Below are 12972 nucleotides of genomic sequence, written 5' to 3'. Positions count from 1 at the left end.
TTGGTTGCTTCTCAGATCCAGCACGCTCTGGAGTAAGCCCTTCATCGCCACGAATCCGTTACTTATTGAAAAGACCCCGTCGGCTACAGATTACTTCAGACAACATGAATAGTGTCTTGGTACATTTGCGGGGGTTCAGCTCGCCACTAAGTTTCCATTCCCCCCTGGTCCAAATAAGCGAATGCAGCAGTGTGCTAATGTATGTACTAACGTACGAGGCGCTAAAACTACTCCATACAGTAACAGGATATTTATGCCGACCAAGCGGATCACTTGCGGTCATCCCGGTGGTTCTGGTACCCATTCTGCGGGTTCTGGTGCTCAATGTAAAAGACGTGATTATGGGTTTCGTCCGCCACAACCGCCAACTGTGAATCCTTCATCATTTTTTGCTCATTGGTTTTTTCAACCAACTTGGGATTCGCCCAGTTGCCCTTGCCAGTCTGAGTTGATCGGTGCAAGTGCCGCGTGGTGTCGACCAGGTAGAGGTAGTTCACGCGTGATGGCCCGTAGCCGATACTCGTGGCGGCCAGGGGCGTACCCTTCAGCGCATTCGAGGTTCCAGAGATATCGACACCTAGAAAGAAGAAGAAGGAGAAGAAGCAAAAAGCCATCCTGCGTAAGCATAAGCTCAGATGAAAGAGCGGCGGGGGGGGGAAGAGCACGCACTGGAAGTCTTATCATTTGCATCAATCGTCGCCACCCTGATGAATAGGTCCTCGGATTCATTTTCACACTGCATGATGACAGACCGCGTGTTGGTTTCTGCGTCGTAAAGAGCAGCTAGTTTACTGTTCGATACGACTTTGATACCCAAGGTGTTCAGCGTCGGAGCAACGCCACGCTTGAGCGCGGCTTGCATCACCGTCGGCGCTTCCCCCTCAGTCTCCCCCTGCAGATAGTATAGCCAAACCGTCTCACCATCGGATGCACTAGCCAGGGCGCCGTAGTGAGTGTAGAGCTGATTCTTGGCCACTACGGGGTTGTGGATCGGGCTGAGACGAGTGATGTTGAACCTACGACGTGCTGCTCCATTCGGCGCTGGGGTGGGGATTTCGGTAAGACCAAAGACATTGACCTTAGCATCATGAGATTAGGTGGTGGAAGGAGGAGACACAAAGGAGGGAGGGCTTTCCATACAATTCCTTTCACGTAGACGGAGGTCAGGGCGTTCGGCCTGGTGGCATTGCCGTCGATAGTCCCATTGTCGTTATACATCACCGACTTATTGTTTTCCTCCAGTGGGATATACGACAGGATCAGCTGGTTCTTCTCTCCCAGTTCAAAGAGCAGGGTGTCTCTAGTATCCCCATTCTCTTCCGAGTCCTTGTCTGAGCCATTGGCTTCAAAGCTGGTAGGCTCCTGCACGGGCTTGGGGCCGGCGATGACGGGGTTGATGATGGCAGTGATGGCGTTGGACATCTCGGACATGATGGCGGAAGATAGAATTTCTGAACGAAGAGCTATACCTTTGTTGCAATAATGAGCATAGGATGAGATCTGTTTCCATTGAACTTCGGTGCCAGAACGCCCGCCTTTTATGCTGTTCTCGGCTGCGTGTGTGAGCCTTTCGCTTCCAATTGCGACCTTCTCTCGCAGGAGCTCTTGTCATGCGGTATCATTGTATTCTTCATCAGCTAGCCGTGAGTCGGACAAGCCGTGAAGCCTGCTTGAACTAGGGGGGACACAAGTTCTAGACTCGGGTGACGGCGTCGATGATTGGGTCTCTCCAACTTGCCTTGATTTAGGGCTTCCCTGTAGCTCCGAAGCTGTTCAGCTCCCAAGAGACATCCTATCGTATAGTTCCCCCGTATACAAGTGAATTCAACTTTCCCCTCTTATCCATCTTCAGGCAAAGAAGTGCATCGAAGCAAAGAAAAAGAAAAAAAAAAAAAAAAATATGCCGCCCGCGCGTCGTCACTCCAAACCCGTCAGCTCTGGTCGCTATCTCGTGCTACGCCATCGCCGTCATCGACTTAATGCTCTCCGTGGGATCCAAACGCAAGCCTCTCGCTTTTCACTCCAGGTTGGAGAACAGAAACTGTCCAGCTCGTATGTTCCGGGGCTTCGAGCAGGCACATACCAGGTGTCTGTTGATCAAACCGTCAAGGCCAACACCACGACGCCGGAAAAGACGCTGCCAACGCAAACACAGGTATTTAACGTTCTAGCTCCTCAATTTGCCTTGGCAGCAGACTGTATATACTCGACTTTTCCGGCTGCTGGTGCCAGCGCCCCAGTAACTTGTCTCCCGCATGTCGTGTTGAATGACCCCCTTCTACCGTGGGAGAGGGTCGCTGATGAACTGTCCCAGAGGAAGCCACCGGCCGATGACATTCCCAACCGAGTGCCATGGCTTGCGTGTTTGACCTTCCAGGTGGATGAACTGCGCCTGTCTGAGGACCAGTTGAACGGGGAGCACAGTCTGTTTGCGCGCATGCCCAAGCCAGAGAAGCCACGCGTCCAATCCGCAACCATGGCTGTCGATCTGGATGTCGCCAATCTGAGGCAGTTCGACCCCGACCAGACTGTGTTTCCTACTCACAGGATCGAAGGCGTGACTGAAACAAGGGCTAGCGTGATCCTCGTTCGACCGGACATCTTCACGCCTCTCGTCACCACGTTTGATCGCCATGGCCAGCCGCAGCCGCAGACCAAGTGCGATGTCTCACGGTATCGGTTTCTGGCCCATGTGCGGCACATTCATACGGATGGAATGGCCCATGCAGGCGCAGAGGAGGAAAGCCACGAGCGCTCATTTGGCATTGTTGTCTCCCATCGGACGGGTCCCCCCAGTGGCAACAAGCCCACGATGCTGGTCTCGCACCTGGTCTCGATTGAGAGCGTGTACAAGATGGACTTCCCGCTTGATCCGAACAAAGTGGTTGGGCTTCCCTCGCTCTTCAGCTGGACACATATGTGCCTTCCGCCGCAGATGATGGATATCCCCGGGTCTATGAGCAATCTGGCGGAGACCCGGACGATGCTTCAACCAGCTTTGGTGTCACTTCCACCGAAGGATGCGGTGGACGAGGATCCGTCGTACAGGTTGGTCCATCAGAGACTGCAAGATGGGTATTCGTTGGTCCGCTGGCGCACTCAAACCGGCGATGAAACGATTGCCCTAACTCGCGGTCCACTCGTACCATCGATGGTCGACAATAAGCTCCACGGCCGACAATCCAACTCAGGCCAGTCGTTGCAAATCCTCGATCGAAAGCTGGGCATTATGGATATATCTTACTCAACCGCGTGGAATCTCGGGAGGGCCCTAGCCATGGCCGACGCGACCTTCACGGCGGCGCTGTGTCGCGTGCGCAAAGCCATCCTACAAGAAGGAACGGATCAGACAAGAATCCAGGTGCTCAAAGCCACTGGGGTGCCGTTCAAAGACAAGCGCGAGCTCATCCGGGGCCTGAAGAGTCTTACGGAGGGTCTGGCCCATATGTCTCTGGCCGAGGATCTCCCCAGAGAGCACCGGTGGCAGCGTCCCCCGGAAAGAATTCCCGTACACTCGCTAGATAGCACGTTGGTAGACGCGGTGTATCAGGATGAGTTAAACCGCGCCGCGTACAAACTTGCGAGCGGTTATAGAGAGAGTCAGGACGAGGTGGAGAAAGCAGACGAGGGCGTCTTCCCAGCCCCGTATGACGAGCACAACATCCCCTACTCCGCTGACTGGACCGTCGTCCTGCGGTTCGTGCTGGATCTGCGGTTTCTCATCCCAGTGCCGTTCCATTATCTGGTGCCCGACATGTCGTATCTGCCACAGGAAAGCCTGCGCTTCTTTCACATCGATGAGAACTGGGTCCATGCCCTTGTGGACGGTGCCCTAAGTCTAGGAAACCACGTCGACAGGGAAAAGGACCGGGCCCGGGAGGCCATCCACAACGCCCTGCTCCGGTATCATGTCCTGCCGCATGCTGAACTTGACGAGGCGCCTCCGGTTCCCATGTACGGGTTCCTCTTACGGTCAAATCTAGTGACGCAGTTCCCCGATCTCAGGGTCACGGTGAAATCCACGATGCCGTCAACCAGTGCAATCTCGTCCGATTGCCTGCTGGCCCGCCATGAGGTTGTCGACCCCGGCATTATGCTAGGTCTACTCACCCAGGCGCCGGATTCCAGTTATAACCTGATCTTCACGCAGCCCCCGCACCAGCAGTGCTTCACTCTAGCCAAGACGCTCACAGGCAGTACCATCTCCATCCCTTACAAGAAGATGTACTCCGAAGAGGGCCATGACTCTGATGACGACCGTGGGCATCCTCTAACAACGGAGACCTGGACCCGCGTGACGGATCCTCCTCCGGCTGGATCTCCTCTCGATGACCGAGGCGTGGTGTACCTCTGGGGCAGCAAGCCAGAGCTTGAGGATATCCGTATGCTCCACGTTGAGAATCTCGCCCGCAACGTCTATGACGCTCTCAAATCCAAACTGCCTTATACAGAGACCAAGCCCACCGCCGCCATGATGGGTATTCAGCTTAACGATCCCTGCTGGCAACTCGAAATCACTCCTCCTCCTCCTCCTCCTTCTTCTTCTTCTTCTTCTTCTTCTTCTTCTTCTTCTTCTTCTTCTTCTTCTTCCTCCTCCTCAACCGCCCCATCGAACGCTAATACCACCGTGCAAGACCCATGGAAGCCTCGAATCCAGCGTCTCCCGATCCGCAAACGCCAGAAATGGAAGTCCCCGGATCAAGGCACACCAGCGACCTATATCCGCTCCGGCGAGAGCATCACCGACGCAGCTCACATAGCACCGCAAATCCCGCCTCACTTCGCGCGCGGTCTGTTCCCACTCACCTCAATCACACTCCCTCTACCACTCCGTCAACAAGCCCAACCCCCAATAACCGAGCAATCCGACGCCCCCGTCTTCCACTGCGCCGTCTTCCCGGCCTCGGACCCATCCTCACCGCAGCTCAAAAGCCACAGCTACGAGCAGGACCTCATCTTCTCCATCATCTGCAGGGGCAACAGCTACCAATGGGACCTGTTCGACGTCACGATCAAGATCCCCGTGGGCGACTTCACGCGGAAATGTCTTGCGGATGGATACTCCGGTCCGGGCGCGACCATGCTCTCGAACCTCCGCTTCAACGTGCTGGCGTCGTATTCCGTCGACGACGCCACAATGGTGCTTCAGATTCAGCCCCGGAAACTCGGGGGGTCTGTCCCCGTGGCGAAGATCGCGGATTTGAGCTTCCTGCTTGCGCGTGTGCGCGTGAAGGCGTATGAAAGGTCGCCCGTTGCGGTTCGTTGTGCGACGCATTTTCGGCTGACTTCGGGGTATGTTGAGCCTGAGTTGGGGATTACGTTGGTTAGGGTAGGTAGGCCTTGATGTATCGTGAATAACTTGGAGCCATATGATAGGGAATCTGGTTAGCTTTCTATACTGTGGATACAAGTAATGACATGGGTTCAACTGGACATGAACCAGAGATGCACAAACCCCCCAGAGACCACAGGAATAGTTCCTAGGTTCTAGGGACTTTCATTCTACATAACCTACACATACCCTAATATCAGTAGCTAGCTCCAAGAAGAATACCAGAGCTAGAAAATGACTCCCTACTATATAGAGCCAATTCCATCACACAAGGCAGGTTAATTCCCACTTAGGAAATCTTTCCCAGTCTCTTCCTCCCAACATCGACCTTCTGCTCCAACCTAGAGAAGAGTTAACGCATATCAGAGCGCAAACAAAAACAGAACGTACCTGGTCACGTCTTCGTCCGCCATTCTCAGCATCTCATTCTGGATTTCCAACTCCGCATTGATCGCAATCCCCAGCTCCTTCTGGCGCTGGACCACCTTCATCAAGTCCTGAAGGCTCTGGTCTTGCTCCTGCATCATGTCCTTCTGCAACTGCACCACGCCCTGGTTATCCAGCTCGCGCGTCCGCTCCGTCTCCCGACCAAGCACTCTCCCAGACCTTGCTGGCTTCCTCCCCGCGGCAGCGCCGACCAGGGCTTCCTTGTCCTGGATCGACGCCACTGCGTTGTCGATGCGACTTCTCGCCGCCATGGCATTCAGCAAATCTTCCAGGCCATCCTTCTCCTTTCGGGAATTGATGAGCAGATCCTTCCGTCGACGCAGCTCCCCCTCCCCCAGCGAAGTCGAACTGCCTCCGCGCCGAACAGCCTTGCCAGTCCCCTCGCCGGAACCCGCCCCGTTCGGCTCCGCTAGGTTCCTGAGTCCGTCTTCCAGGGCCGTGAGCAGCGTCCCCGCACGCACAAGACTGCTCTTCGCTCGGGCGGAGCTCTCATGTTGCTTCTGCGGCGTGGTCTCCTGGTCTCGTCGTGTGAGATGTAACCGCGCATCATGGAGGTGGGACTTCATGTCGCGGTAGCAATCCAGCCAGAGTGTCGGGTCTGTAATCGATGCCCCGCCGCCGCCGCCGCCGCCGCCCCTGCCTGGTTCTGTGGCGGCGGCATGCAGCCGGGTAGAGGCCGTGTGGCCCGTTGTGTCAGCACCGTTGCCGTTTCCTAGGCTGGGGAGGTTAAGAAACGCGCGCCAGGCGGGTGAGCTGCGCCATCTGGAGTCCTCGTCTTCGTTGATCGCGCGGAGGTAGGCTTCGAGTCCCTCGCGCCGGGATTCACGGAGAGTGGCGTTCGAAACGGTGTTGGAGAACCAGGATTTCGCGGGAAGAGGAAGGGGCGGCGCGGCATTGGTCTGGGCGATAAGGGTTGTGTGAAAGGTGGTAAAGTCGGAGTAGCGTTTAGAGATTGCAAAGGAGCGAAGGGGGAGGCGGAGCGTGATGTTGTATAGAGTGTAGGCCGGGGAGGTAGGCGAGATGCTGGTGGTTGGGAGGGCGATTTCTAGCGGAGGGGCCATGGTTCTATCAGTCAGTGGACTGTGAGAATTCTAAAATAAAGTCGTCGTGGTGAGCTCCATGGAAGGAGGCGAGAAGAATAAGGAGACGATGAAGTTGTGAAAGTTGAATGACGGAACTGGAGAAGAAGCTCAAATCATCACACAGCCTAATATGTAAGGCTAAAAACACGAGGCGTTTCAACAACTTTCTGCATTATTGGCAATTCAAATAAAATACAGGTGATTATACATCTTAAATTCTTTCAGGGTATCTCAATTTACATGGATTATATCTCAGAAAATCCTGCAGCCTCACAAGTCCAGGTTTCGCGCGCTTCCAACAAATCCCGCTGGCCATAGTGCTCTCCAACAACAGTAATGATCATGTCGAGCATCGCACGGATTTGCGTGCTCACATCGAGCCCACTGTCCTCATCGTCGACGGGAGACTGATCCCCTTCTTCTGCTTCTTGGGCGGCGGATCCATTCTCAGTGCCCCAAATCTGGGCTCGAAGCTGTACTTTGGCACGCTCAAGCTCCTCGTCGCCCGGGGGGGCTTTCTCCGCGTCGGGCTGGTCAGGATCGACAGCGGCGGTAGGATCAGTATCGCCGACTATTATAGCTTCCTCTTGTTTCTCGTCCTTCTGCATTTGCCCATCGATATTCTTCTCCACGTCAGATTCGTATCCGTCTTCCTCTTCTTCGGCGTCCTCTTCCTCCTCCTCCGCCTGTCCCTCCTTCTCCTCTTCTCTCATCTTCGATAGAATCTTCACAGCCCGTTTCCCAAGTTCCCGGATATCCCCAACCTCCTCTGTCCCCAGCTGGCCAACATCCCGACACTTGCCTAGAAGCCCCCAAGCCCAGGCTCCAATGCGCCGGACCAAGACGGTGTTCCCGCTCCGCACATTCTCAGACATCAGCCGTGCCATAATCCCCAACACTCCCAGAACACTATCCATATCCATGCAGGCCAGCTGCACAGTCTGAGGATCCACCTGGAGCAACAAACGTCGCCACTCCCGTTGCGCGGTTTTCGACCGCCGCGGAAGACTGATCGGATGGGAATCGTCGAGAGCGACGATCGCCTCCGAAGGCGGCGTGCATTTCAGAATCGATCGGAGAAGAAGGAATCGATGATGGAGAAGGTTGTAGTAGCAGGCCTGCGCGTCGGAGTACGCGTGCACCGGCGCAGGTTCGGTTTTCGTAAGACTAAGATAAACCCCATCTGAGTAGACTCCCTCACGGATACGCTGTGCGGGGATTGTTTGTTTCTCTTCTTCCGCCTGAACCTCTACCGGTACCTCCTTTGTTTCTTCAATGCCCTCTCCTGTTTCGATAGTAGGTGCGGTGAAAAGCGTGGGCAGAGTGTTAGCCTCAGACCTAGTATTACAAAGAGCCCATGTTAGCCATCGCCCTTAGAACCACCTAAAGTATGCCAAAAAAAAAAAAAAAAAAAAAAAAGACAAACGGGAGCACAAACCTGCTTCATTCGCAAGCTAGAACCAGAACCAAAGCAGAGAAACCCGCAAGAAGACCGCCCAAAGAGAATAAAAGGGGAAGGGATATTTACCGGACCATCCTAAGATACTCCAACCCATCCTCTGCTGGACCATAGAAGAGCTCATCTCCTTCACCTGTGTCGAGGCCCGGAAAGGCGCTTTTCTGACCGAATACCGGATGGTTGCGCGGCCGTTCATACGGGGTCACTGAGCGCTGGGGATCGTCGTCTTCTTGGTCGTCGTGTGCATAAGAGGGTCGGGCGCGTTTCGGGTACGGATAGGACGCAGAGACTGCGCCGGATGATTTTCTCTTGCCGGACATGTTGGGCACTGGAGGTGTTGTTGTGGTTGATGATGTTGGGATTTTGCGAGGTGGTTCGGGAGCTTTATGTACATATATGTACATATGCAGTTGGGCCACCGCCAAAGGTACGCTCAGTAGTACTTACTTAGTACTTCGTACCTATATTTAGTTAATACTGTCTACAACAATTCGCATTCCAAGTTCGTGGTGATGAAAGTTTCAGTCGTGATTTCCATTATGCTCTTTTTGTCTTTTATACGGCTAATTCTAAAAAAAAAAAAAAAAAAAAAAAAAAATACCAGTCCCAGCTTGTGGTCCCTTAAGGGCGCAGACGCTGGGGGTCACGGGGGAAGAGCGTGGCCAAACGCACGTTGGGCAGTCCCAGGAAGAACATGACGATACGGTTCATACCCAGTCCACCACCAGCGTGGGGAGGACATCCCTGGCGGAACGCAGCGATGTAGTCTTCGAAGCCTTCCTGGCTGGGGTCGAGACCCTTGGCGGCCATCGATGCCTCCAGCTCCTTCACGTCGTTAATACGTTGGGCACCAGACATGATTTCCTCGCCGCGCATAAAGAAATCATACGAGTTGGAGAATCGGGGATCCTGGGGGCAGGCCTTGGTGTAGAATGGACGGACAGCCATGGGGAACTTGTCCAGCACGTAGAAGTCGGTGTCGTACTTTTCACGGATGATCTGGCCCAGTTGCTTCTCCATGTTCGTGGTGAAATCGTTCTCGAATCGTTCCTGCTCGGACATGTCCACGCCGGCTTCCTTCAGCATTGCCACACCATCCATATAGTTCAGGCGCAGCGCCTTGCCGTCCTTGGGGAGTTTGAAGTCGCCCGCCTTGGGATAGGACTTTTGGATGATGGCGATTTGTTCCTTGTATCGCTCCTTGAGCTGGGTGAGGATGAAGACGAGGAGATTCTCGGCGAACTCCAGAACCTCGTGGTAGTGAGACTGGAAGGTCTTCTCGAAATCGAGACCAGCGAACTGTTGGAACGGGGAGAATCAGATCAGCTTACACCAGAACCCGCGCGAAAACGATGGGCAGACGACTACACTACTACTACATACCTCAGTCAAGTGTCGGTGGGTGTTGCTGTCCTCGGCACGGAAGACGGGGGCGATTTCGAAGACGTTCTCCATGTCCCCGGCAATACACATTTGCTTGTACAGCTGGGGGGACTGAGCCAAGTAGGCATTTCTCTTGAAGTACTTGATCTCGAAGACGTTGCTACCACCCTCCGTAGCCGCACCGACCAGCTTGGGTGTGAAGATCCATCGAGAACCACTCTTAATCATATACTCTGCAAACAGCTCGGCCACCCCACTGGAAATCCAGGTGATAGCCTGGCTGGTGGCGGTCTGGAGATCCAAGACACGGTTGTCGAGACGGGTCTTGAGGGTGACGATCGGAGCGCCATCGGCATCGACCTGGAAGCCCTCGTCGGTGGTCTCGGGCGGGGGTCGTTCGGCATCCTTGACCTGCATGGGGAGTTGTTGGGCCGCTTCGGCAATCATGTACACTTTGCGGATATGGATTTCGTGGTTGCTCAGGGTCGCGGAGGCAATGGGCACTTCGGGCTTCTTGACAATACCAGTGACCTGGACGATGGAGTTGACATTCAACCCGCCGGTATATTTGACCATCTGCCGCGAGATGGGCTCTGCCGCGGCAATAACGGCCTGGATTTTCTGACCCTGCTGTCGCAGCATCAGGAAGGCCAATTTCGCGCTCTGTACTCGGGCATTATCCACCCGGGCTACCACTGTAATTTCCTTCTCGTATTGTTCGTCGTTGATGTTGGAAAATCGCGTGCACGCAAGCACGTCCTCGGAATCGGGCATAGGGCCGTAGAGATGCTTCGCGGTATCGCTGGCCTCGGCAGCAGCTGCCTGGGCTTTCTCCTGCGCCGCTCTCTGCGCAGCCTTCTCAGCCTTGGCTTTCTCCTTCGCCAGCTTCTTCAAGGCACTCTTGCTAATCTTGCCGGGCTCCTCACCCTCCACGGCGACGGCGGCGGGGGCGTCTGCGGGAGGTTCCTCCGGCTTGGGACGGATGGGCAATTCGGAATCGGCCATGGTGTACCTGCGAGAGTGGATCGGGGGCGGGAATGGATGAATCGAGAGGTCCGGAGAGGAAACCGTCGAGAATTGCAGACGTTGACTTGTCTCTTGGACTCAAGTTCCTTTGCACCCCGCCGGATGGAGCAAACCCTAAGCCCTACGAGGGGGCGGGGCACGTGTCATGGATTGCGGCCTGAGGCAGCAATCCAGATCTAGTAACTACCTAATGTATAAAGAGCAGTTCCTATGTATTCCTTTGTTCCTCCCTAAAGCCATGGCTTAGATATTGTATTATATAACTAATTAATGCGACCGTTTTGGTCTCAGCAGCGGTCATTGTCAACATCTCATATTCTATGTAGAAAGCAAGAGAAAGTGACTTCATCGAGAGAAGGCAAGACACCGACACAATACAACCCAATCACTCGTAAGGGATATATATACATTGGGTCAGTGATATGGGGTGATCGCTCTAAACTACCACTTGGAGTGCTGCAACCCCCACTCAACTGCCCTCTGGACGTTATCAACAATTGTCTTCGGAGTCCACGCCGGTTCCCCCCCAGGATAGACTCCGGTGCGGACGAGGATTGACTGCCACTGACTGCCATACGGACTGCGGTAGGAGTTCGCTCCTCGGATGTCTGACTCCGGGTTGTCCCCAACCATGTAAACATTCTGTAGGAGGGGCTGGGCAGAGTCCGAGTTGAAATCCTTCGCAAGGTTGCGTCGAAGCTGTTTCTCGGCAAATTCGTATGTTCCTTGCGAGGGCTTGCCAATGACCGTCTTGGTTAGCTCAACACCTTTTCCTGGCCCACCAGTGATAGCAGCCCATGTTCCTTCCAACGCCTCGCGGAAGCCACCCTGGCCTAGACGAGGCAGGCTGTAGGCTGCAGCCCACCATAGATCCGGATTCGAGAAGTAGAGCGGCGGCTGTCCATCTTGCAGATACCCCCGGTTGGGGAGATCCGAACGGCCATTCTTTTCCGACAATGTCCCCAGTACTCCCTGCGACGATAGCAGGAGATCTATAATAATCTGGGCGTCCAGCGCCCAGTCTCGTGGGTCGTTAAAAACAAGGATGGCGTCAACTTTCAAGCCCTTGGTGGGATCGCTGGCGTCGCCAGCATGCGATAATGGCCGGGTGAAGGTTTTGTAATAGTCGCGAAATACTTGAGAGAAGGGCCAGATGGAGGGATTCGCCATAAAGATATCGCCTGGTGTAATCACGTTCCGGAATCCATACCTACATGCCCAAACGGGGGAACTTGTCAGATAACTTTGCGCGACTACACGGCGTTTGGCATGAATATATGGCGGTCCTTTTACCTTTCAGCCACTTGGCGACACTGATCTCCGTCTCCTCCAACGACCAGCACACATTTATCCTCTAACGGGCTTTGGGTCTCTGTTCCCCGCACGAGTTCGGCGAAGGGGGAATGGCTCTGGATAATAACGGATGGGTCTAGTTGCACCTGTAGCTTCTCACTTATCTCCGCGACTCGTTCTGTTTCATGTTTGCCGCCACCGTTTGTCAAGAGAATAAAGGGAATTCCTTCTTTCTGTAGGAGGGCTAGGGATTCGGCCGCACCGGGTATAGGCTTCGAGGATCGCAGGAGAACACCATCGATGCTGGATACAGGTTCGACCATTAGAGAATGAAAACAGTAGTAACTAACAACGATTGGAAAGCAACCCCCAAAGCTTACTCAAAGGCAAAGGCGAAATCAGGCCCTCGGGACGCAGAGCTGAGACTCCGTATGGTCCGGGAACAGGGACCAGCGGGGAGAAAGGAGCGAGCGGATGAGCGTTGGATCAGTCCCAAGGACCTCCAGAGTCTTTGAGGCCGCATTTGCAGAATTCGAGAGCAGTCTCGAGCAATTGGGGCGACTTGAAGATAATAGCAGAAGAAAAAAAGAGGGAGGGGATGTGGAAGTGAGAAAGAGCGCAAAGGTGGTGGTTGTTGACTTGTTCCTGATGATCTGCCGGCACAACAAGAAGTCATGGGAAATCCACCGGAGCCGCATTTCAACCGCAACCACAACTTCCCCTCTACGACTGATATGCAATAAACTCGATGATGGCATTCGCCGAATTCATCCGGTTCAATGAGTTCGGCACGACAAATCCATCTTCCGACGGAAATCGTCTTTCAGGTGATGATTTTCGTCGCCGCGGATGAGTTCGCCCGCCAGACAACTCTGCACGCCTGCTGTCTAGTATCACGACAGTGGTACTCGGCTGCGATTGCGCTCCTCTATGAGAAACCGCATCTGAAT

General features: G+C 54.4%; 5 protein-coding genes across 5 annotated transcripts; 1 reads left to right on the top strand and 4 right to left on the bottom strand.

The window, feature by feature from the left end:
• Nucleotides 1–7: 7 nt before the first annotated feature.
• On the bottom strand, nt 8–1749 carry P175DRAFT_0554378 (uncharacterized protein). The gene is made up of 3 exons (XM_040900555.1): nt 1141–1749; nt 670–1078; nt 8–577 (listed from the first exon to the last, which is right to left on the bottom strand). Exons 1-3 carry the CDS (start codon nt 1429–1431, stop codon nt 270–272), a joined length of 1008 nt encoding a protein of 335 aa, XP_040756518.1. The 5' UTR covers nt 1432–1749; the 3' UTR covers nt 8–269.
• Nucleotides 1750–1900: 151 nt separating this feature from the next.
• On the top strand, nt 1901–5344 carry P175DRAFT_0472046 (uncharacterized protein; the record flags this gene model as incomplete). Its single annotated transcript, XM_040895115.1, has 2 exons — nt 1901–4627; nt 4682–5344. The coding sequence occupies 2 exons, from the start codon at nt 1901–1903 to the stop codon at nt 5342–5344; spliced, it is 3390 nt and encodes a 1129-aa protein (XP_040756517.1).
• Nucleotides 5345–5621: 277 nt separating this feature from the next.
• Nucleotides 5622–8640, bottom strand: P175DRAFT_0506645 (uncharacterized protein; the record flags this gene model as incomplete). Its single annotated transcript, XM_040898214.1, has 5 exons — nt 5622–5673; nt 5723–6870; nt 7070–7071; nt 7136–8199; nt 8390–8640. 5 exons carry the CDS (start codon nt 8638–8640, stop codon nt 5622–5624), a joined length of 2517 nt encoding a protein of 838 aa, XP_040756516.1.
• Nucleotides 8641–8941: 301 nt separating this feature from the next.
• dps1 (putative aspartyl-tRNA synthetase Dps1) lies at nt 8942–10776 on the bottom strand (the record flags this gene model as incomplete). The annotated part of the gene is made up of 2 exons (XM_040900554.1): nt 9704–10776; nt 8942–9619 (listed from the first exon to the last, which is right to left on the bottom strand). Exons 1-2 carry the CDS (start codon nt 10706–10708, stop codon nt 8942–8944), a joined length of 1683 nt encoding a protein of 560 aa, XP_040756515.1. The 5' UTR covers nt 10709–10776.
• A 183-nt stretch (nt 10777–10959) lies between these two features.
• Nucleotides 10960–12650, bottom strand: P175DRAFT_0498228 (putative HAD superfamily hydrolase). The gene is made up of 3 exons (XM_040896455.1): nt 12403–12650; nt 12023–12325; nt 10960–11939 (listed from the first exon to the last, which is right to left on the bottom strand). Exons 1-3 carry the CDS (start codon nt 12543–12545, stop codon nt 11171–11173), a joined length of 1215 nt encoding a protein of 404 aa, XP_040756514.1. The 5' UTR covers nt 12546–12650; the 3' UTR covers nt 10960–11170.
• Between the last annotated feature and the right edge of the window lie 322 nt (nt 12651–12972).

Source organism: Aspergillus ochraceoroseus (assembly GCF_002846915.1).
Source record: "Aspergillus ochraceoroseus IBT 24754 chromosome Unknown P175scaffold_1, whole genome shotgun sequence".
NCBI lineage: Eukaryota > Fungi > Ascomycota > Eurotiomycetes > Eurotiales > Aspergillaceae > Aspergillus > Aspergillus ochraceoroseus.
The sequence above is the reverse complement of the archived record's forward strand: the minus strand, read 5'-3'. Positions and strand labels throughout refer to the sequence as shown.

Bases quoted from the DNA above. Each gene is read 5' to 3' on its own strand.
- P175DRAFT_0498228 (XM_040896455.1), bottom strand. From the start codon at position 12,545: ATGCGGCCTCAAAGACTCTGGAGGTCCTTGGGACTGATCCAACGCTCA. The intron at 12,326-12,402 runs GTAAGCTTTGGG...ACCTGTATCCAG, and splicing joins GATTTCGCCTTTGCCTTTGA to CATCGATGGTGTTCTCCTGC. The intron at 11,940-12,022 runs GTAAAAGGACCG...TTGGGCATGTAG, and splicing joins TGTCGCCAAGTGGCTGAAAG to GTATGGATTCCGGAACGTGA.
- P175DRAFT_0554378 (XM_040900555.1), bottom strand. From the start codon at position 1,431: ATGTCCGAGATGTCCAACGCCATCACTGCCATCATCAACCCCGTCATC. The intron at 1,079-1,140 runs GTATGGAAAGCC...CATGATGCTAAG, and splicing joins CCGTCTACGTGAAAGGAATT to GTCAATGTCTTTGGTCTTAC. The intron at 578-669 runs GTGCGTGCTCTT...TCTTCTTTCTAG, and splicing joins TGCAAATGATAAGACTTCCA to GTGTCGATATCTCTGGAACC.